General features: G+C 45.8%; 1 protein-coding gene and 1 pseudogene across 3 annotated transcripts; one reads left to right on the plus strand and one right to left on the minus strand.

The window, feature by feature from the left end:
• Positions 1-1053: 1053 nt before the first annotated feature.
• LOC134809742 (aspartate-rich protein 1-like) lies at positions 1054-22849 on the plus strand. 3 transcript variants are annotated; one of them, XR_010156209.1, is made up of 6 exons: positions 1054-1614; positions 3952-4013; positions 10059-10126; positions 11207-11537; positions 13834-13922; positions 22721-22849. XR_010156209.1 is itself a non-coding variant. In XM_063808411.1 (4 exons), exons 1-3 carry the CDS (start codon positions 1401-1403, stop codon positions 10077-10079), a joined length of 297 nt encoding a protein of 98 aa, XP_063664481.1. In that variant the 5' UTR covers positions 1054-1400; the 3' UTR covers positions 10080-10126; positions 13834-18939. The 3 variants fall into 3 exon arrangements, 1 of the variants encoding a protein (XP_063664481.1); XR_010156208.1 differs by lacking the exon at positions 11207-11537; XM_063808411.1 differs by lacking the exons at positions 11207-11537; positions 22721-22849 and having other exon boundaries at positions 13834-18939.
• Positions 22553-23301, minus strand: LOC129138523 (PHD finger protein 10-like; annotated as a pseudogene).
• Between the last annotated feature and the right edge of the window lie 187 nt (positions 23302-23488).

Here is a 23488-nt window from a genome sequence, read left to right on the forward strand (position 1 = left end):
TGAACCTGGGAGGTGGAGGCTGCAGTGAGCTGAGGTCGTGCCACTGCACTCCAGCCTGGTCAACAGAGTGACACTCCATCTCAAAAAATAAATAAAAAGTAAATAAAAGAAATATCTGAATACCCCTGCCATGGAAAGAAGAAACAGAGCAAGAAAGGGAGTTGGTAGGTCCTAGCATTACAGAGCTGGGAAGGATGTGTTCAGTCCCTATTTTATAGACGAGGAGGGAAGTGTGATGTGTCCCAGGGTTTCACTGAGGATACGCAGCCATAACTCTCTATTGAGAGTGGGACCAGGGCCCTGGGGGTAGCTATGGTCAAGTTGCAGACAAGAACTAACACTTGTAAGACAGGAGAGAAGCATTTAGTTACAAAAGCAGTCAAAAACTTGTGTATAACTACATTTGGTGAGCAAATGAAAGCTGTCAGACTCAGAAAAACAGAAATGCTGGTGGAACTGACTTTAGTAACTGGGGTTTTCTCTCTTTTATTTATTTATTTTATTTTTATTTTTTTTGAGACAGAGTTTCAACCCTGTCACCCAGGCTGGAGTGCAATGGCGCGATCTTGGCTCACTGTGCAACCTCCACCTCCTGGATTCAAGCGATTCTCCTGCCTCAGCCTCCAGAGTAGCTAGGATGACAGGTGGCCGCCACCACGCTGAGCTAATGTTTTGTATTTTTGGTAGAGATGGGGTTTTCACCATGTTAGCCAGGCTGGTCTCTAACTCCTGATCTCGGGTGATCCTCCCCCATCAGCCTCCCAAAGTGCTAGGATTACAGGCATGAGCCACCGTGCCCGGCCATGCCAGGGTTTTCTATTTAGTTTCTTGCCAAGGGTGACTTCCAATAACAATCCCCCCCTGCACTTTGCTTAGTTCTGCAAAGCTCAGGCAGCACAGGGTGAATAAAAGCCTTAGTGCAGTCCCCATGGAGGGGCAGGGGGGCCACAAGGTGAGCAGCAGCTGGGATGGGCATTGTGAGGCATTGGGGGGGCTGTGGGGCTGGACATTGTGAGTCACTAGCCTGACCTGGCGGTTTCCTGGTAACCAGGTGACATAGGAAGCTTTGTGGGTTATAGGCATCAGCCAAGGCCAGCAGCCCTCAGTCGGTAGCTGGCAGTGGAGGGAGGAGGAGCTCCGACTGTGCTCTTTGACGGCAGTTTTTGTGCCTCTTGGCGCTTGTCGTGCGTTTCTTTTTGAAGTAAAACAGCAGGTCCCCGACCTCATAGACCATCCAGTTTGGGAGGTGGCGGCAGACTACGGGCTGAGGCCCCAGATCTGCCTGGGATCAGGCTGCTTCTACAAGTGCAGGGCCACCCTCAGTAGTGTGGCTGCTAGGGCAGCACAGTTACAGTTTCATCGAAGGCTCAGGCAGGAGTGGAGAGGAGTGTAGGTGCCCCATGGGGAATATACTGACCTGTTGTGTGTGCCCCAAAGTCAGCTCCAACTGTGGCTGGCCCAGGGGGAAGGCGGCATCCAGTTATGAATCTGATATTTATGAGGCCGTGGCTGCTGCAACATCAGAATCCACTACTGTAGAGCCTGGCAAGCTGGGTGTGGGAGCCACGGAGGGCCAAGACCTGCAGCACATCAGCAACCAAAAGATGCCCACAGGTAAATAAGCCACGGGTGCCGCTTACCCTCTGGCACACCTCTGGCCACCCCCACCCCCTTCCCATACCCTCATCCCCAGAGACATCCTCAGCTTCCAGCTCCCTCCTGTCCATAGCCAGCTTTCCCAGGTCTGGGGCATGGGAGACAAAGGCTGGCTCTGCCTCTTGCCTTAGACATTGAGGCTTTTTTGATCTTTTTGAATTTTCTCAATGAAAATTCAAATACCCCAATTTTGGAGCCCCCATCCCATTCTCTAGCCTCACCTATCTGGCCGGTTTGGTACCTAAATGAAGGAACCAGCTAAGGGTCAGATTGTTTCTTTTCTCCCACCCCTTAAAGTAGCTAATAATTGGGATAATTCAGGCCCAAATATTTGGATTTTTTGTTTTTGTTTTTGAGATGGAGCCTCACTCTGTTGCCCAGGTTGGAGGGCAGAGGCATTATCTCAGCTCACTGCCACTTCTGCCTCCCGGGTTCAAGCGATTCTTCTGCCTCAGCCTCCTGAGTAGCTGGGATTACAGGCACGTGCCACCACACCTGGCTAATTTTTTGTATTTTTAGTACAGGTGGGTTTCACCGTGTTAGCCAGGATGGTCTCTATCTCCTGACCTCATGATCCACCTGCCTCGGCCTTCCAAAGTGTTGGGATTACAGGCGTGAGCCACTGCGCCCGGCTGGAGATTTCTTAAATTCAAAATTATTATTTTTTGAGACAAGGCCTCACTTTGTCACCCAGGAATGCATTGGTGCAAACACAGCTCACTGCAACCTTGACCTCCTCAGGTTCAGGTGTTCCCCCCACCTCAGGCTCTTAAGTAACTGGCACTAAGGCATCATGCCAAGCTAATTTTTCTACTTTTTTTTTTTTTTGTATAGATGGGGTTTCATCATGTTGCCCAGGCTTGGTTCACTTTTAATAGTAAAGGACACCTCAAATGTTTAGATATTTGCTTTCACTTTGGGCAATTATGAATATAGCTATTAAAAACCTTGCTGTGTCTTGTTTGGAAACATAATTTTTAAAATATAACTAAGGAAATACTTAGGATTATGATTACTTGCTTGTATGGTAAGACCAGGTTTTTCTTCGTAAGAATTTTGGGGCTGGGCACGGTGGCTCACACCTGTAATCCCAGCACTTTGGGAAGCTGAGGTGGGGGATCACGAGGTCAGGAGATCAAGACCATTCTGGCCAACATGGTGAGACCCCGTCTCTACTAAAAATACAAAAATTAGCTGGGCGTGGTGGTCTGTGCCTGTAATCCCAGCTACTTGAGAGGCTGAGGCAGGAGAATCGCTTGAACCAGGGAGTCAGATGTTGCAGTGAGCCAAGTTCACGCCACTGCACTCCAGCTTGGTGACAGAGCAAAACTGCGTCGCAAAAACCAACAACAACAAAAAAGAATTTTGGTAGAATTTTTTTTTTTTAACCAGTGAAATCATATGAATGTAGTGTTTTTGGTTTTTCCTTCTTTTGAAAGATTATTAATCATTGCTTCAATTTCTAAAATAAATATAGGCCTATTCAGATGATCTGTTTTTCCCCAGAAGACTTTTGGTCTTCTAACATAGATAAAAAGGAATTAGCTCATTTCATCTAATGTATCAAATTGTGGGCATAGATGTGTTCAGAATATTCCTTTATTATTTTGTGATTTAACTGCTCTTCAATTGATGCTATTAGTACATTGTAACATCTTTCTTTCCTTTGTGGTTAGCCAAGGTAGAGGTTTATCAAAGTTACTGATCTCAAAGAACTGGCTTTTTGTTTTATTGATTTTCTCGGATGATTTCCTGTTTTCTATTCCATTGATTTCTGCAATAATTGTTTTTTAAGCTTAGAGTATGAATTTAGATTTTTCTCATTATTGACACCGCGTCATGAATGCAGCTCACTGAATTCAATCTCACTGAAATGTACACTAAATAATTAAAATAATATGTATGTTTCACCAGAATTTAAAAAGTAAAACACGATAGATGATAAATGTAGTAGCAGGATATGTAAATCCACAGAATTAAATGGTCTTGTAACATTTTGAAAAATGAGGGGATTGGCCTGGACCTTCAAATGGGCAGGAGGTGTGAGGAGATGCTCTCACAGAACCATACAGTGCCTTTCTGTATTAATCAGTTCTTAACGCTAATATTTCACATTTCTCCTCCTCTCCTCTGCTTTCCTTCCACACCAAAGAGAATGGTCCAGCAGCAGCTCAGTCTATGCTTGTCAACCACCCACCTCCATAGACTCCAGCGCTGGTCCCCACATCCCCCAAGGCTCCTAGTGGGATTTCTGAGAAGCACCAATGCACTGACTATTACTCTATGTTCTCCTAGCTTCTGTTCTGGACCTGGAAGATATTGCGCTTGGTATTGCGGAGGAGGTGTTATCTGAAATGGTGAGATGCATTCCTTCATCTGGAAGAGAATTTTTTTTTTCTGGGGCTTCTTCCCTTATTAATGAAATGAAGATATAAAAGTCTGACCATATATATAACAGATGACTAAGACAATTTTCTTGGTGGGGGGAATATCAAGTGAATATCATTTTTGATTGCCATTGTCAATCAAGCTTCAGTTGATCAAGCTTCAGTTGGTCATGGACTCTAGTGACCAGCCATGAGTTTATGAACAACTGAGGCCTAATTGATGATGACAGTAAAAAATGACAGCATTACCTACAAACTGTGTGGTAGTGAGCATGTTTTTTAGTAGCAACTTTTTCTTCTTGAAAAATAATTTTGTATTTGCCAGCTAACATGGACTTGCAAATATTCCATGAAAACCCATTGCCCAAAATTCCTACCATATATATTTTTAAATTATTTTTTAAAAAAGCTTTATTGAGAAATAGTTGACATGCAAAACAATTCACCCATTTAAAGTGGGTGATTCAGTGTTTTTACTGTATTTACAGGGTTGTACAACCATTGTACAATCTCATTTTAGAACGTTTTCATTCCTCCACAAAGAAACCCTGTATCCATTAGTGGTTACTCCTCTCTTTTTCCAACCCCCACACCTCTGGCGATAGGAAGCCACTCATCTACTTTCTATTGCTGTAGATTTGCCTACTCTGGCCGTTTCTCTTTTTTTTAAACTTTTTTTTTTTTTTTTTTGAAGTTCTGAGATACATGTGCAGGATGTACAGGTTTGTTACATAGGTAAAAGTGTGCCACGGTGGTTTGCTGCACCTGTCAAACCATCACCTAGGTATGAAGCCCTGCATGCATTTGCTGTTTATCCAGATGCTCTCCCTTCCCCTGCCCCCTGACAGGCCCCAGTGTGTATCATTCCCTGTCTAACACCATTCATATTCTAAGACCACTCCCTTGCTGATGACAAATCTAAGTGATGGGTTGTGGGGGACTCTCTTCCCTGCTTTTGTCTGGAGAGCCTGCCTGGCCTCAGGTTCCTGATAGGAGTGAGGATCTGGAGTGCAGTGTGAGAAACAGATGGCTCAGGGAAGAACTGTCATCATCCACTGAAGTCCCTGGAAACAGCCGTATCATTTAGATGGTGTGGGTTTGTGTGCATGAGGGTTGGGAGTTAGCTAGGGGTGAATTAATGTGTAGTGTTTGTGAATGTGTTTGTAAATGTGTGTTTTTCCCTTAAAATGTGGACCCGCATGCCCAGCACAGTGCAAGTGTCAGTTTTCTTGAATTCCTGGCCTATGGTGGTTCTCTCACCTCAGCCTCCCGAGTCGTGTCATTCTTCTAATAAAAAGGAAGAAAAACTTCAACACCACCATACACTTTACATAAATGACCTCTTTCCTCCCTCACCACAGCTGTACCTGAAGGTCAGTTTAATATCCCTACTCCTTATATGGAGAGAGCGCAGAAAGGAATGAACCCAGATTTTGACGTCCTGAATGGAAGAGGCAAAAGTGAACCCAGAAATGGGTCCCGATGTTGATGGTCTGTATTACTCAACTGTGTCAGCACTCAGGCTTGGTGATATGACCCCACACCAGGGAGTTCCAGCACCTATGTGTACCCCTGGTAGTGGTAGTGGGTGGCCTAAAAGCGTGCCAAACATTGCCCATCATGAAATGGGGCCCCATTGGTCACATAACCCTGGGTAGCAAAAGGTACACGGAACAGACGTTGGCATGGACATTACTGTGAAATATACAGAGAAAGCCCACAGGCTTCTGGTCAGCTCACAGATTCTGAGAAGTGTAAGGGATCACATGGAACAGTGCAGGTCAACATCTGTCAGTGCTGCGATCATTCCTTAGCACTTGGTCAAAGCAGGGAAGGATCAGAAGATATTGCATTGTATTTAGTAACATGAGTACCTCAAGCCTTAGAAATGCTCCAATCCATGGCCGGGCACAGTGGCTCACACCTGTAATCCCAGCACTTTGGGAGGCTGAGACAGCGGATCACTTGAGTCAGGAGTTTGAGACCAGCCTGGCCTACATGGTGAAAGCCTGTCTCTACTAAAAATACAAAAAGTAGCTGGGCATGGTGGCACAAACCTGTAATCCCAGCTACTTGGGAGGCTGAGGCTGGAGAATCACTTGAACCTGGGAGGTGGAGGTTGCAGTGAGCCAAGATCGAACCCCTGCACTGCAGTCTGAATGACAGAGTGAAACACTGTCTCAAAAAAAAAAAAAAAAAAAAAAAAAAAGCTCCAATCCATAGCAGACGGACAAGGGCCAGTGCCACATCAGAACTCAGAGGACATTGTTGTTAGCCTGGTGCCCATCAATCTCATTGGAGACCTCCTGCATCACTAGGTTAGTGAGGCTCAGCACTCACCATGTACTGATCCCCATGATGGACTGTCCCACTTTCGGGGGCTGGTGTGAGCATGAGCAGCCACTGACTCAATGGACGCACACAGTGTAAAGAAAGGGAAGACATGGGCTGGGCGCGGTGGCTCAAGCCTTTAATCCCAGCACTTTGGGAGGCCAAGGTGGGTGGATTGCCTGAGGTTAGGAGTTCAAGACCAGCCTGGCCGAGCTGGTGAAACCCCGTCTCAACTGCAAATACAAAAATTAGCTGGGCGTGGTGGCGGGCGCCTGTAATGCCGGGTACTCAGGAGGCTGAGGCAGGAGAATCACTTGAACCCAGGAGGCAGAGGTTACAGTGAGCCGAGATTGAGCCATTGCACTCCAGCCTGGGTCACTGGACGAGACTCCATCTTAAAAAAAAAAAAAAGAAAAAAGGAAGGGAAGAGCAGAGGAGAAATATCACAGGGTTAGTACTCATATCTCTTAGACCCCTACTGAGTGGGAGTGAACAGGACCTGGCCTTCCTGTCTGCCGAGAGCATGGCGTGGACATCATCCTAAATGCCTCAAGAATGGAGTTTCATTGCTTTCTCTTGTCTTCTCCATCTCTATGTGATGATGGCAGTGACACCAGCAGAAATTGGTTGGGGGGAAGAACAGGAATCAGGTCCCCACTTCTCTGACACGGAGCAGACAGGACACAAGTCAGCAGGGATGGACTTCAGGGTCAGAACAGACACAGACAGGTCCCATGCCTGATCTTCCTGGGGCTGGGACAGATGAGTTTTTCTTTTTCACCGCTTCTGGAAGTCACTTGAGGAATGGTCCTTGAGGAGACACTGTTGGCCAAGGATTGTCTGGCCCAGAAATGTGTTTTTTTGTTGTTGTTTTGTTTGTTTTGAGACAGAGTCTCACTCTGTCACCCTGGCTGGAGTGCAGTGGCGGGATCTCAACTCTCTGCAACCTCCACCTCCCAGGTTCAAGTGATTCTCCTGCCTCAGCCTGCTGAGTAGCTGGAATTACAGACATGCACCACCATGCCCAGCTAATTTTTGTATTTATAGTAGAGATGGGGTTTCTCCATGTTGGCCAGGCTGGTCTTGAACTCCTTCAGACGATCCACCTGCCTCAGCCTCCCAAAGTGCTGGGATTACAGGTGTGAGCCACTGTGCCTGGCAGACATGTGTTTTAACTGGACAGAGCCCCCTAGCACTGGGCCTGTAGCTGCAGCACTCCTGAGTAGCAGGGGAGGTGGGGAGGGACACGAGTTCCAGTGCACCAGGAGCTCGGCAAAGGGATGGGGACTGATTCCAGAGTCCAGCTCATCCTTGCAACTCTTCTTAGAATCCAGAGTACATCAGTTTCCACTTATTTTATAGGTTTGGAATCTTCAGTGTCAAACTCTATCTGTGTTGTGTCTTCCCACAGGGTGGACAGAGGAGCCCTGGCTATGGGTGTTTCCTGCCAGGGCAGTGACTGTGTCTTCCTCATTAGTCCTTATCCCAGAGCTCAGTCCTGGGGAGAACATGTTAGGCCCCATGGGCATTGTAATGAACACATCCCTGGGATGAGTTCTAGGTCACCCCTGGGCTGGGATCTAGCTTAGTTGTGGAAATGTTCCCTTCTCAGCCTGTCCAGCCTATTGAGCCCTACACCAATCCTGGAGGCTGCCCCAGCTTCTGAGTCAGGGTCCCTGGAGATGAAGTTGAGCTCCTGAGGACAGTGAGGTGCCCCTGCCCCTCGGCTCCTGCTGCTCTGATCCTGTCTAGACAGGCTGTGCAGGGCCACGATCTTCCCCTGTGTGCACGTGCGCCCCCTGCTGGAATCCCTCTAGACCTGGATGTTGTCCTCATTGTTGTCATATCCCCAGCCCCACACAGTGACTGGTCCTTGTGTAGATGCCCAGGAAGTAACCATAAACATATGGTAGGAGCAGAGCTGCAAACTATTTCACAAGAAAACACCAGGGGAGGGGAGTCATGTCTTCCTCATGTCTGGATCTCCTGTGCCGTCTAGTGTGGTTCTCAGTCATATATGTGCCGCCTCATGTATTTTTTTTGAGGTGGAATCTCGCTCTGTCACCCAGACTGGAGTGCAGTGGCGTGATCTCGGCTCACTGCAAGCTCCACCTCCCGGGTTCATGCCATTCTCCAGCCTCAGCCTCCCGAGTAGCTGGAACTACAGGCGCCTGCCACCACACCCGGCTAATTTTTTTTTTATTTTTAGTAGAGACGGGGTTTCATGGTGTTAGCCAGGATGGTCTCGATCTCCTGACCTCGTGATCCGCCCGCCTCGACCTCCCAAAGTGCTGGGATTACAGGCATGAGCCAACGTGCCTGGCCCTCATATTTAAATACATTGAAATATTTACAATTAAAAGTTCAGGGCCGGGCATGGTGGCTCACGCCTATAATTCCAGCACTTTGGGAGGCCGGGGTGGGTGGATCATCTGAGGTCAGGAGATCGAGACCAGTCTGGCCAACATGGTGAAACCCCGTCTCTACAAAAATTAGCCGGGTGTGGTGGCGCACACCTGTAATCCCAGCTACTCGGGAGACTGAGGCAGGAGAATCACCTGAACCCGGGAGGCGGAGGTTGCAGTGAGCCGAGATCATGTCATTGTACTCCAGCCTGGGCAGCAAGAATGAAACTCTGTCTCAAAAAAAAAAAAAAAAAAAAAATTCAGAACCTCATCACAGCAGCCACCGTGCAGTGGCCCAGCAGCCTTATGTTAATGAAGCGGAGAGATTTCCATCCCCGCAGAATGCTCTTTCACATCTGCTGTGAGCCTGGCTGAGGGACCAATTGTTGAACTCCTCTAACTCAAAGCGTGCACATCAAAGTGGGAAATCTCAGGGCTGTGAGATTGGAGGTGAGACCTGTAATGGGCCAGTGGAAGGAAAAAGTTGAAAGGTGGTTCCTTCAGTTTTTCTTTCTCACTCAAAGGCTGGCAAGTGTGAGCAATGCCTTTTTAGAGACCACTGACTCCAAAGAGACCAGGGAGAGTCTGACAACACCGAGGAAAGGGCAGAGTGATGTGTAATCCAGTGTGGCCTCACCTGCAGTAGGAGCCTGGGCGAGTTGCTCTCTGGAATAACTTCTTGCAGAGTTTTTGTCTCTTAATGATTGGCCAATGGACACCATCCATGAGGGCAGCTGCAATGAGGCAGATCTGCAGGTAGAGAATGATACTCTAGGAGGATCTCTGGGAGCAGTTGGGTGACACCTGTTGGTTTGGAACCTAGGAAAAGGGCAATGAAGTCAGAACCAAAGGAAATATGTATAGAAGTCTGACTTGTTCCTTTTGTATTTTAGTAAGATAGAGATGAGACAATACATGTCCATGGGCTTTATGTGCTGTATTTGTAACCATTTTTTTTTTCTTGCTCTGGTGTTTAATGATTACCTTTCCACAAGACCAGTTTTTCCTATGTCACAGCAAACATCAAAGCCCTGATTTTTTATTGGTTAGTATCTTCTGAGACTTGGGAATGCAAGAGTCTTATTAGGTCTGGGCACTGGCTAAGATGCAAGGTATCTGGTGAGACTCCCTCATGCTCACTACTTGAACACAGTTGTTTCTCTGAGATGGTCTCCGAACCTTCAGTCCCACGCTCCATGTGCCGCATCCAGCAAAGCTCCCTGAGGGACTCCCAGTCTCCAACCACCAGGGCACTGACATTAACTCTGTGTCCTTTTAGGTCCCCCTGAGGACCGCCTGAGTTTAAAATTTCTGCCACCAAGTGAGGAAGACAATGATGATGCCAAGGTAAGACCCCCTTTCTTTGCCTTCTAAGGAAATGTTGCTTTCCTGATGTCAGAAGCAAACTCACCCATCCACACCCAAAGAATGGACTCAGAGGCCTGCAGAACAGCAAAAGTGAGATTTTTCATGATGGTCTTGCAAGGTTGAGTGTCTGATGGGCAGCCACACCCAGAACAATTTCAACAAGCAGTTTATCCCCTAGTGTGCAAGTCCCTCCCCCGGTTCCTCATAGGCTGAGTACTATGGGGTCACAATCTTCCCAGGTTGTCGCATATTGATTGTTGGGTAGGAGCTTTAGGTTTTTTTTATTTTTATGGTTGTCTTACTGCATTTTGTTGCAGCCCACAATGCATTGCAATCCTAGTCAGCTCAGGGGCTGTTCAAGTATTTGACTTATGACCTTAGTAGCTGGGCAGGCTGGTAAGAACAGACAAAGTGAGGTATTTTGCAGGCTAGTAAACTTTCAACTTAGACTAAACTTCTTTGTTCAAGTGATGGGAACTAAGTAGTGTGGAAGGGGGCCCAACAAGCAGACATTGCCTGTCCAACCAGGAGCCTAGTATTTCTTCTGTACTTTTTTGACCTGAACCAGTTCAAGGCACTTTGTTTTAAAAATGGATCACTGTATACATTATTTCCTTAACCTGATTTCTTTCCTTCTCAATTAATTTTCACTTAAGAATACGATGAGGCATATAAAGTACAACATACACAATTCTCTTTGTGCGGATGGAGTTCAGTGGGAATGTCTTCCCATCTAATACATGACACACTAGGATGTTTTTAAATGACAGCATCCATCATCAACTGTAATGCAGAGGCATTTTCCTCCACATCAGTTTTCCTCTTTGAATTAGGCATTGTGCGTTTACCAATCTAAATCAACTTCAAAGAAATTCTGTGGGAAAAGCTCTTGTCTTTTCCACAGGTGTCCTCTATGCTAGAATGTTTGGTCTTTGAACCTTGACTCAACCACTGTTTCACAACTAGTTTTCTGAAGTGATCAAGAGACTAACTGATCTGTGTAAGGGGTGCAGCAGAATTGATCTGATCCTCATAGAATCTTCTTTTGTCTCATTGCAGATTTTACCATCACCTATCCAGGGTACATACTTTGAACTAACTTTCTGAGAAACAAACTTGCTGGCTTTAATATATAGAAACCTCAATCTGGGTTCTTATTAAAAATATTGGGGGTGTGGTGAGAGCAAATGATTTTGCAAGTGTATAGCTATGAGCAGAGGGGCTGTAGAAATGTGTGTGAACCAGAGGACCAACCAGGAGATTTTGTGTGAGCCAGTGTGTCTTCACCTGGAGTAGAAGTGAGTGCACCTTTCACGGACTTATCCTCATGTTGTTGGTTCTGAAGAGTGGATTCTGGAGAATCTCAGCAGGGAAGAGGATACCTTTCCAGGTAGGCAACAAGACTTCAGGTGGGATCTAATAAAACAGCATTTCCAGCAACTTTCAGGTTATACCTGCTGCTTGGGAGGCTGAGGAGGGTGCAGAAAGAGAAAAAGTAAAAGCCGTTTGTTCTTTTCGGAGTTTAATGTCATTGTGGTGAGAAGTACTATGTTTATGGGCTTTTGAGTATCCTGAGTTTTCGATCTCCTCTTCTTCATTGTTTAAAGATGTTTCTGAGAACACCTGCTCTTTTCTGCCTCTGCCACTGCAAAATGTCTTTGGTTTGGGATGCAGTTTCTGTCACAGGGAGTCACTTAATCCTGGAGACAGAATTCTTCTGCGGTGTGCCCAGATGCACAGGAGAAATGGATCCTCACCTTATGAACTGTTAGGTTTCATGGCAGCACATTCATTTGTCTGTGCTTGCTGTTTACCTCTGGTATCAAGACGTCTCTCTGGGCATGGAGGACGGAATGAAAATCCACTCTGGGCTCACTGCAGAAGCTCCAGTGTCTTGGAAATGGAGGGAGAAGCACAACCTTGAGCATATTGTCAGCATTCCATTTCTTCATGTGAATGAGAATATGCAGTTTTAGCATCATTTGCGGAAGAGGCTTTCCTTTCCCCATTGTGTATTCTTGGCACCTTTGTTGAAGATCAGCTGACTCTGTATGTGTGCGTTTAATTCTGGGCTCTCAATTCTATACTTATGGGTGCCCCCATGCTAGAAGCATGCTCTCTGAATTTTTTTTTTTTTTTTTTGGTAAGTTTCCATCTCATGAATGTGTGTCCTCCAACAGTATTCTTTTTCAATGTTACCATGGTTATTTGAGCCACATGAAAATTCATTGAAGTCTTAGGATTGTTTTCCATTTCTGCACAGATGGCTGTTGCCAGTTTGATAGCAGTTGTTGTGAGTCTGTAGATCATTTGTGTAGTATTGTGTGTTAGTCATGTTTAGTCTTCCTATCCATGAATACGGGATGCCGTTCAACTTATTTGTACCTTCTTTACTTTCTAGAATCTAGGTTGACAGCTAATAAGTTACATTTATCATGACTGATAAAAATCTGTGGTTTTTTTTTTTTTTTTTTTTTTTTTTTTGCGATGGAGTCTTACTCTGTCACCATACTGGGGTGCAGTGATGTGCTCTCCACTCACTGCAACCTCAGCCTCCTGGTTTCAAGTGATTCTCCTGCCTTAGCCTTCTGAATAGCTGAGACTACAGGTGTATATCACCACACCCAGCTAATTTTTATTTTTAGTAGACACGTGGTTTTACCATGTTGGCCAGGATGGCCTCAATGTCTTGAGCTCGTGATCTGCTTGCCTCAGCCTCCCAAGGTGCTGGAATAACAGGCATGAGCCACTGCGCCTGGCCGAATTTGTGATTTCTCATACCAATATTTTGTATTTCTGAATGAACAGGCATCAAATAAAAAAATTTTTATGTAAGCTAGTTAACCAAAAAATCACCCCTATAGTCATGGATATTTTTTCCTGAATTTGTTCATTTCTTTTGGTATACATTTCCTCATTTCAGTAGATCATGTGTATTTGAACCTGGAAACTTATCCTCTTGGCAGGAAGTATTCAAAGTCACGTCTCTCAGCTTCACTGGTGTAGGTAGAGAAGGCTCTGTGAACTTGGCCTGTTTGAATGAAGCCTGATCTTTAGGGAATCTCCTCAGGGAGAGTGACACAGAGTAGGTTTTGTGCACACACCCTGGTTCCAGAAGAAGACTTACAAAGAGGAACTCATGACTATTTTTAATTGTAGCATTTTAATATTTAATTTTTAAAATGATCTTTATGGAAAAGAATGTGTGATTAATAGAATAGAGTAAATTGGGTAAAATTGATCCATTTTACCAATAAAATAGGCTTTTAATTAAGTAATCCTTTAAAAGAGATGGTGCATGTAGTACCAGCATAATTGGATTCTAGTGTACTGACATGATCTTGAATATGTTAAGAAAATGCTGTTTGTTTAGAAGAGTTTCAAAACATTTGAGAGGGAGGAAGGCACTCTTCCATTGACCCTTAGTGTGTGCTTTAGTTCCATTTGGGGTTGACTGTTTTGTGTTGCTGCATGATGCCTCTAGTACAAGGCCAAGGCCCCCATGTCTCATGTCTTTCCTGCTCCCCTCCTCTGCCATCCCTCTTCCACCCAGGGGAATAGCCCAGCATCAACTCAGTCCATGCTATTTAATCAACCACCTCCTTACACCACATCCAGGAAACCTCCCCGAGTGACTCACAGTTACAAACAACCAGGGCACTGATCTTTCCTCTGTGTCCTCCCAGCTTCTCTTGAGGACAACCTGAGTTTAGTATGCCTACCACCAAGTGAAGATGATGATTGTGATCATGATGATGATGATGATGATGCCCAGGTAAGACCACCTTTCTTTGTCTTCTAAGGAAATGTTGGTTTTCTGATGTGAGAAACAAACTCACCAGTCCAAACCTAAAGAATGGACTCAGGGAGCTGAAAAACAGTAACAGTGAGATTTTCTTTCCTTTTCTTTTTAATTATACTTTAAGTTGTAGGGTACATGTGCACAACGTGCAGATTAGTTACATATGTATACATGTGCCATGTTGGTGTGCTGCACCCATTAACTCATCATTTAACATTAGGTATATCTCCTAATGCTATCCCTCCCCCCTCTCCCCACCCCACAACAGGCCCTGGTGTGTGATGTTCCCCTTCCTGTGTCCATGTGTTCTCACTGTTCAATTCCCACCTATGAGTCAGAACATGCAGTGTTTGGTTTTTTGTCCTTGCAATAGTTTGCTTGCTTTCCAGCTTCATCCATGTCCCTACAAAGGACATGAACTCATCATTTTTTATGGCTGCATAGTATTCCATGGTGTATATGTGCCACATTTTCTTAATCCAGTCTATCATTGTTGGACATTTGGGTTGGTTCCAAGTTTTGCTATTGTGCCGCAATAAACATATGTGTGCATGTGTCTTTATAGCAGCATGATTTAGAATCCTTTGGGTATATACCCAGTAATGGGATGGCTGGGTCAAATGGTATTTCTAGTTCTAGATCCCTGAGGAATCGCCACACTGACTTCCACAATGGTTGAACTAGTTTACAGTCCACCAACATTGTAAAAGTGTTCCTATTTCTCCACATCCTCTCCAGCACCTGTTGTTTCCTGACTTTTTAATGATTGCCATTCTAACTGGTGTGAGATGGTATCTCACTGTGGTTTTGATTTGCATTTCTCTGATGGCCAGTGATGATGAGCATTTTTTCATGTCTTTTGGCTGCATAAATGTCTTCTTTTGAGAAGTGTCTGTTCACATCCTTCGCCCACTTTTTGATGGGGTTGTTTGTTTTTTTTCTTGTAAATTTGTTTGAGTTCACTGTAGATTCTGGATATTAGCCCTTTGTCAGATGAGTAGATTGCAAAAATTTTCTCCCATTCTGTAGGTTGCCTGTTCACTCTGATGGTAGTTTCTTTTGCTGTGCAGAAGCTCTTCAGTTTAATTAGATCCCATTTGTCAATTTTGGCTTTTGTTGCCATTGCTTTTGGTGTTTTAGACATGAAGTCCTTGCCCATGCCTATGTCCTGAATGGTATTGCCTTGGTTTTCTTCTAGGGTTTTTATGGTTTCAGGTCTAACATGTAAGTCTTTAATCCATCTTGAATTAATATTTGTATAAGGTATAAGGAAGGGATCCAGTTTCAGCTTTCTACATATGGCTAGCCAGTTTTCCCAGCCCCATTTGTTAAATAGGGAATCGTTTCCCCATTTCTTGTTTTTGTCAGGTTTGTCAAAGAACAGATGGTTGTAGATATGCGGCATTATTTCTGAGGGCTCTGTTCTGTTCCATTGGTCTATATCTCTGTTTTGGTACCAGTACCATGCTGTTTTGGTTACTGTGGCCTTGTAGTATAGTTTGAAGTCAGGTAGCGTGATGCCTCCAGCTTTGTTCTTTTGGCTTAGGATTCACTTGGCAATGCAGGCTTTTTGGTTCCATATGAACTTTAAAGTAGTTTTTTCCAATTCTGTGAAGAAAGTCATTGGTAGCTTGATGGGGATGGCATTGAATCTATAAATTACCTTGGGCAGTATGGCCATTTTCACGATATTGATTCTTCCTACCCATGAGCATGTAATGTTTGTATCCTCTTTTATTTCATTGAGCAGTGGTTTGTAGGTCTATCAATTGTGTTGATCTTTTCAAAAAACCAGCTCCTGGATTCATTGATTTTTTGAAGGGTTTTTTGTGTCTCTATTTCCTTCAGTTCTGCTCTTAGTTACTTCTTGCCTTCTGCTAGCTTTTGAATGTGTTTGCTCTTGCTTCTCTAGTTCTTTTAATTGTGATGTTAGGGTGTCAATTTTAGATCTTTCCTGCTTTCTCTTGTGGGCATTTAGTGCTATAAATTTCCCTCTACACACTGCTTTGAATGTGTCCCAGAGATTCTGGTATGTTGTGTCTGTGTTCTCGTTGGTTTCAAAGAACATCTTTATTTCTGCCTTCATTTCGTTATGTACCCAGTAGTCATTCAGGAGCAGGTTGTTCAGTTTCCATGTAGTTGAGTGGTTTTGAGTGAGTTTCTTAATCCTGAGTTCTAGTTTGATTGCACTGTGGTCTGAGAGACAGTTTGTTATAATTTCTGTTCTTTTACATTTGCTGAGGAGAGCTTTACTTCCAACTATGTGGTCAATTTTGGAATAGGTGTGGTGTGGTCCTGCAAAGAATGTATATTCTGTTGATTTGGGGTGGAGAGTTCTGTAGATGTCTATTAGGTCCGCTTGGTGCAGAGCTGAGTTCAATTCCTGCATATCCTTGTTAACTTTCTATCTCGTTGATCTGTCTAATGTTGACAGTGGGGTGTTAAAGTCTCCCATTATTATCGTGTGGGAGTCTAAGTCTCTTTGTAGGTCTCTAAGGACTTGCTTTATGAATCTGGGTGCTCCTGTATTGGGTGCATATATATTTAGGATAGTTAGCTCTTCTTGTTGAATTGATCCCTTTACCATTATGTAATGGCCTTCTTTGTCTCTTCTTATCTTTGTTGGTTTAAAGTCTGTTTTATCAGAGACTAGGATTGCAACCCCTGCCTTTTTTTGTTTTCCATTTGCTTGGTAGATCTTCCTCCATCCCTTTATTTTAAGCCTATGTGTGTGTCTGCACGTGAGATGGGTTTCCTGAATACAGCACACTGATGGGTCTTGACTCTTTATCCAATTTGCCAGTCTGTGTCTTTTAATTGGAGCATTTAGCCCATTTACATTTAAGGTTAATATTGTTATGTGTGAATTTGATCCTGTCATTATGATGTTAGGTGGTTATTTTGCTCGTTAGTTGATGCAGTTTCTTCCTAGCCTCGATGGTCTTTACAATTTGGCATGTTTTTGCAGTGGCTGGTACCAGTTGTTCATTTCCATTTTTAGTGCTTCCTTCAGGAGCTCTTTTAGGGCAGGCCTAGTGGTGACAAAATCTCTCAGCATTTGCTTGTCTGTAAAGGATTTTATTTCTCCTTCACTTATGAAGCTTAGTTTGGCTGGATATGAAATTCTGGATTGAAAATTCTTTTCTTTAACAATGTTGAATATTGGCCCCCACTCTCTTCTGGCTTGTAGAATTTCTGCTGAGAGATCAGCTGTTAGTCTGATGGGCTTCCCTTTGCAGGTAACCCGACCTTTCTCTCTGGCTGCCCTTAACATTTTTTCCTTCATTTCAACTTTGGTGAATCTGACAATTATGTGTCTTGGAGTTGCTCTTCTCGAGGAGTATCTTTGTGGTGTTCTCTGTATTTCCTGAATTTGAATGTTGGCCTGCCTTGCTAGATTGGGGAAGTTCTCCTGGATAATATCCTGCAGAGTGTTTTCCAACTTGGTTCCATTCTCCCCGTCACTTTCAGGTACACCAATCAGATGTAGATTTGGTCTTTTCATATAGTCCCAAATTTCTTGGAGGCTTTGTTCATTTCTTTTTATTCTCTTTTCTCTAAACTTCTCTTCTCGCTTCATTTCATTCATTTGATCTTCCATCACTGATACCCTTTGTTCCAGTTGATCGAATTGGTTACTGAGGCTTGTGCATTCATCACGTAGTTCTCGTGCTGTGGTTTTCAGCTCCATCAGGTCCTTTAAGGACTTCTCTGCATTGGTTATTCTAGTTAGCCATTCGTCTAATCTTTTTTCAAGGTTTTTAACTTCTATGCCATGGGTTCGAACTTCCTCCTTTAGCTCCGAGTAGTTTGATCATCTGAAGCCTTCTTCTCTCAACTTGTCATTCTCCATCCAGCTTTGTTCCATTGCTGGTGAGGAGCTGCATTCCTTTGGAGGAGGAGAGGCACTCTGATTTTTAGACTTTTCAGTTTTTCTGCTCTGTTTTTTCCCCATCTTTGTGGTTTTATCTATCTTTGGTCTTTGATGATGGTGACGTACAGATGGGGTTTTGCTGTGGATGTCCTTTCTGTTTTGTTAGCTTTCCTTCTAACAGTCAGGACCCTCAACTGCAGGTCTGTTGGAGTTTGCTGGAGGTCCACTCCAGAACCTGTTTGCCTGGGTATCAGCAGTGGGGGCTGCAGAAAGCGGATATTGGTGAACAGCAAATGTTGCTGCCTGATCGTTCCTCTGGAAGTTTTGTCTCAGAGTACCCGGCCGTTTGAGGTGTCAGTCTGCCCCTACTAGGGGGTGCCTCCCAGTTGGGCTACTCGGGGGTCAGGGACCCACTTGAGGAGGCAGTCTGTCCATTCTCAGATCTCCAGCTGCGTGCTGGGAGAACCACTACTCTCTTCAAAGCTGTCAGACAGGGACATTTAAGTCTGCAGAGGTTTCTGCTGCCTTTTGTTTGGCTATGCCTTGCCCCCAGAGGTGGAGTCCACAGAGGCAGGTGGGCCTCCTTGAGCTGTGGTGGACTCCACCCAGTTTGAGCTTCCTGGCTTCTTTGTTTACCTACTGAAGACTCGGCAATGGCGGGCGCCCCTACCCTAGCCTCGCTGCCACCTTGCAGTTTGATCTCAGACTGCTGTGCTAGCAATGAGCGAGGCTCCGTGGGCGTAGGACCCTCCAAGCAAGGTGCGGGATACAGTCTCCTGGTGTGCCATTTGCTAAGACCTTTGGAAAAGTGCAGTATTAGGGTGGGAGTCACCCGATTTTCCAGGTGCCATCTGTCATCCCTTTCCTAGGCTAGGAAAGGGAATTCCCTGACCCCATGCACTTCCCGGGTGAGGCGATGCCTCGCCCTGCTTCGGCTCACGCTCAGTGCGCTGCACCTGCTCTCCAACAATCCCCAGTGAGATGAACCCGGTACCTCAGTTGGAAATGCAGAAATCATTTGTCTTCTGCGTCGCTCACACTGGGAGCTGTAGACTGGAGCTGTTCCTATTCAGCCATCTTGGCTCCACCTCCCATAATAAACATTTTAAAACATTTAAACATTTCAAACATTTCTATTTTTATTTACAGTAAAGTTTACTCTTTTTGGTGAAGCTAATAAAACCTAGTATAATTTTCTAAAAATTATTGACTCATGTTAACTATCACAATTGAAATACAGAATATTTCCACCACCACCCCCAAATTTCTCTAAGCACCCCTTTTTTAGAAACACAGTCTCACTCTGTCACCCAGGCTGGTGTGCAGAGGTGCAATCTCGGCTCACTGCAAACTCCGCCTCCTGGGTTCAAGCAATTCTCTTGTCTCAGCCTCTAGATTAGCTGGAATTACAGGTGTGTGTCACCACACCTGGGTAATTTTTATATTTTTAGTAGAGACAGGGTTTTGCCATGTTGGCCAGGCTGGTCTCAAATTCCTAGCCCCAAGTGACCCACCTGCCTCAGCCTCCCAAAGTGCTTGGGATTACAGGGGTGAGCCACTGCTCTCAGCGCTTATATTCCTTTTAGAGTCAAACCCTTTCTGTACCCCAACCATGACAACCACTGATCTCTTTCTGACCCTATACTTCTGCTTTTTACATAGTATCATAGAAATGCAAACGTAAAGGATGTTGTGTCTGAAATTGGTGGGTTCTTGGTCTCACTGACTTCAAGAATGAAGCCGCGGACCTCTGTGGTGAGTGTTCTTAAAGATGGTGTGTCCAGAGTTTGTTCCTTCTGATGTTTGGACGTGTTCGGAGTTTCTTCCTTCTGGTGGGTTTGTGGTCTCGCTGGCTTCAGGAGTGAAGCTGCAGACCTTTGCGGTGAGTGTTATAGCTCATAAAGGCAGTGCGGAGCCAAAGAGTGAGCAGATTGGTCCATTTTGACAGGGTGCTGATTGGTGCATTTATAAACCTTTAGCTAGACACAAAAGTTCTCCAAGTCTCCACTAGATGAGCTAGACACAGCATGGATTAGTGCTTTTACAAACCTTGAGCTAGACAGACGGTGCTGACTGGTGCGTTTACAAACTTGAGCTAGACATAGAGCACTGATTCCTGCATTTACAATCCTTTAGCTAGACACAAAAGTTCTCCAAGTCCCCACCAGATTAGCTAGATACAGTGTGCTGATTGGTGCATCCACGAACCCCGAGCTAGACACAGAATGCTGATTGGTGCATATACCATCCTCTGGCTAGACATAAAAGTTCTCCAAGCCCCCACCAGATTCAGGAGTCCAGCTGGCTTCACCTCGTGGATCCCACACCAGGGCCACACGGGTGGGGCTGCCTGCCAGTCCTGTGCGTGTGCATGCACCCCTCAGCCCTTGGGCAGTCAATGGGACTGGGCACTGCAGAGCAGGGGGCGTCGCCTGTCGGGGAAGCTTGGGCCGTGAGGGAGCCCACAGTGGTGGGGAGCATGCCTTGGGCATGGTGGGCTGCAGGTCCCGAGCCCTGCCCTGCGGGGAGGCGGCTGAGGCCTGGCAAGAATTTGAGCGCGGCGTGGGTGGGCCGGCAGTGCTGCGGGACCTGGTGCACCCTCCACAGCTGCTGGCCTGGGTGCTAAGCCCCTCACTGCCACTCTGAGTGTCGGACCCACTGAGCCCAAGCCCACCCAGAACGCATGCTGGCCTGTGAGCACCGCGAGCAGCCCTGGTTCCCGCCCGCGCCTCTCCCTCCACACCTCCTGGCAAGCAGAGGGAGTCAGTTCCAGCCTTGGCCAGCCCAGAGAGGGGCTCACACAGTGCAGCAGCGGGCTGAAGGGTTCCTCAAGCGCGGTCAGAGTGGGCGCCAAGGCCAAGGAGGCGCCGAGAGTGAGCAAGGGCTGCCAGCATGCTGTCATCTCTCAATGTGACCGTTTTTTAAATTAAACTTTTTATTTTGAGATTATTGTAGCTTCTCATGCAGCTGTGAGGAATAATACAGAAGGATCCTAGGTACTCTGGCCAGTTCCCTCAAGGGTAGCACCTTGCAGCTACAGTAACGGATCAGAGCCAGGATATTGACATTGATACAGCAAGAAAGGGAATGCTTCCCTCCCCAACATCCCTCATGTTGCCCTTTCACAGGAACACTCACTTCCACTGTCCCAAACCCCTCCTTAGCCCCTGGCAACTACTAATTTGGTCTCCACTTGTATAATTTTGTTATTTCAAGAATGTTCTGCACATGGAATCACACAGTATGTGACTTCTGGGGACTGGCTTTCTCCCACTCAGCACAGTTTTCTGGGTGTTCCTCCAGGTGCCTCAATTGCAACGTAGTTTGTTCCTTTTTAATGCTGAGTAGAAGTCTAAATATGTAACCTTCTGAGCCTGGCTTCCTGAGTTCAGTGTAACAATGTTGCAATTCATCCCAGTTGCCTTATGGATCAATAGTTTGTTCCCCTATTATTGCTGAGCTTGATTCCATTTATGAAGGTATCACAATTTGTTTAGCCATTCACCAGTTGAATGACAATGGGGTTGTTTCCACGTGTGTGTGTATGTGTGTGTGGTGGGTCAAACCAGATGTTTCTGCTTCTTGCCAGTGGTGAATAAAACCAGTATAAATATTTGCATTCAAATTTTTGTTTGAACATAAGTTTTCATTCCATTTGGATAAAAACCTAGGAGTAGGGTTTGCTTGATATGCATAAGCGTATGTTTATTAGAAAGTGCCAAATGGTTTTCAGAGGGGAAGCCTCCTATGGGGGTGGGGACATAGGGGTAGGGGAGGGTTCAGTTAATGCAGCCTCTGCCAGCCCAGCTGGGAAATGGGCCTGTGTCCCAGCACCGAGGTGCCCAAGCCCCATGCCCAGACCTGAGCTAGATAGGGTCTCAAGATCACAGTCAGTCAAGGGACAGAAGCAGCATCTTCTGCTCCAGAAGCTTCTGTTCATGCAGGCCCTGCCTCCGCCTCAGGGCTCTGCAGGAACTGTTCAAAATGCTGGGTGCAGAGCTGTGGCCAACTGTGGGGCACAGCCAGACACTCACAGCTCAGAGGGACCCAGGGTGGGCAGGATTGGCCAAAGCTGGAAGTGGGTCCCTGCAGGTCATACCACCCCCCCACCCCGCCCGCTGCCTCCAGACCCTGGACATTTCAGTGGGGCTGGGCCAGTTACAGGGAGGGAAAGGGAAATGGGGACCCTTCCAACTGCTGCCCTGGTACCCTAAGGTCTTGAGTAGTGACAAGGAACTTGGAAGCACACCTGCCCCCAAGAGGCCTTCCAAGGTCTCTCCTTCATGGGCAGGACTTCAGACTGGACAGTTACTTATCTGTTTTTCCATCAGTCTGTCCATCCATATATCTGTCCATGCACACACACCCCCGTCCTTCCACAAGCCCCCTGAGGTCTCCTGGGGCCTGACCTATATAGACCCTCAGCTCCTGATGTCCCAGGCAAGGCAGGATTGGTCTAGCCCAGCCCCAGGTGAGACCTGAAGTGTGCCTGCTCATGCACCGTGGGAGAAGGGGGCTGTGGCACTGGGGTCCCCTGGGAGTACTTGTCCCTGCTCTGACCCCATTTCAGGGATGCAGAAAAGAGGCCTCAGAGCAGAGTAAGGCCGAGTCAGGGCTACAGAGCCCGATGGCCACCCCTCCCCTGAAGGGCTAGGAGGATGCAGGGCAGCTGGCAAAGGCCTGCAGGAGCCCAGAGCGTGTTCTTCCAAGTGGAGCCTCTGCTGTGGGAGCCCCAACCACAAGGTCAGACAGAAAAAGTGTCCTGCCCAAGCTCAGCCCTCGTCAGCCCTTGAACTTGGGAAATTTGATTCCCTTCAGTGGGCCTCAGTTTCCTCATCTGTACAGGGGGGTGATAACAGTCTCTCTTCTTGTCTTTTGATTTGTCTTCCCTGGAAAGAGTCCTCCTGGCTGTCAGGAGGGCTTTCCCCTTCAGATACATTCATTGCCAGAGGAGCTGTCCAAAGTGCCTTTATTTTTCTGTTTTTCGTCACCTCGACCATCTTCGCCATCATCTGAATCACTGTCACTGTCTGCAGCAGGGAGCTCAGGATCCAGAAGGGGGCTCGTACAGGGCTGTGTTTAATGGCAGGTACCACAGCTCATCTGGTGAGTACCTTTTATAATATTCCTCAAACTGTCGAACTGTCAGGGAATGAGACCCACTGGGTAAGAACTAACCTTTGTTTGCTCTGTTGGCAAAACTTTGTAATTCCCTTGAGGCACCTGGATAACATGTGTCTGCAAGTCAAAATAAGCTCTTCTTTCTTCCATGCGTTCCCAGTTTACGTTGCTGTTAAATTCAGCTGCTTTTTTGGCAGCTTTCTTAATATCCTCAGGCACTTTACTGGCTTCAACTTTCTGAGTATTCTGTTGTTGCATTTGGGAATACTCTTTATAATGGTCTGTAATTCGCTGACATTCATTTTCTTGTAGAATAACAGAATACTCAGCATGTTTGGCTGGATATTCTTTTATCATTAAATCACTTCATCACTGTGCAATGCTGTTATACCTAGCGTGCACTGAGTTTCAGTAATGACTTTAGCTCTCTCAGGTAGAGTTTCTCCTTGTGAGACAAATCTTGCTCTAAATCTGGATATTTCCTTTTAAAGGAGGTCACACCCAAATATTCACTGACTTGTTATTGAAGCATATAGTATTCTCC

This window comes from Pan troglodytes, chromosome 23 (assembly GCF_028858775.2).
Source record: "Pan troglodytes isolate AG18354 chromosome 23, NHGRI_mPanTro3-v2.0_pri, whole genome shotgun sequence".
Lineage (NCBI taxonomy): Eukaryota > Metazoa > Chordata > Mammalia > Primates > Hominidae > Pan > Pan troglodytes.

Bases quoted from the DNA above. Each gene is read 5' to 3' on its own strand.
- LOC134809742 (XM_063808411.1), top strand. From the start codon at position 1,401: ATGGGGAATATACTGACCTGTTGTGTGTGCCCCAAAGTCAGCTCCAAC. The intron at 1,615-3,951 runs GTAAATAAGCCA...ATGTTCTCCTAG, and splicing joins CAACCAAAAGATGCCCACAG to CTTCTGTTCTGGACCTGGAA. The intron at 4,014-10,058 runs GTGAGATGCATT...GTGTCCTTTTAG, and splicing joins AGGAGGTGTTATCTGAAATG to GTCCCCCTGAGGACCGCCTG.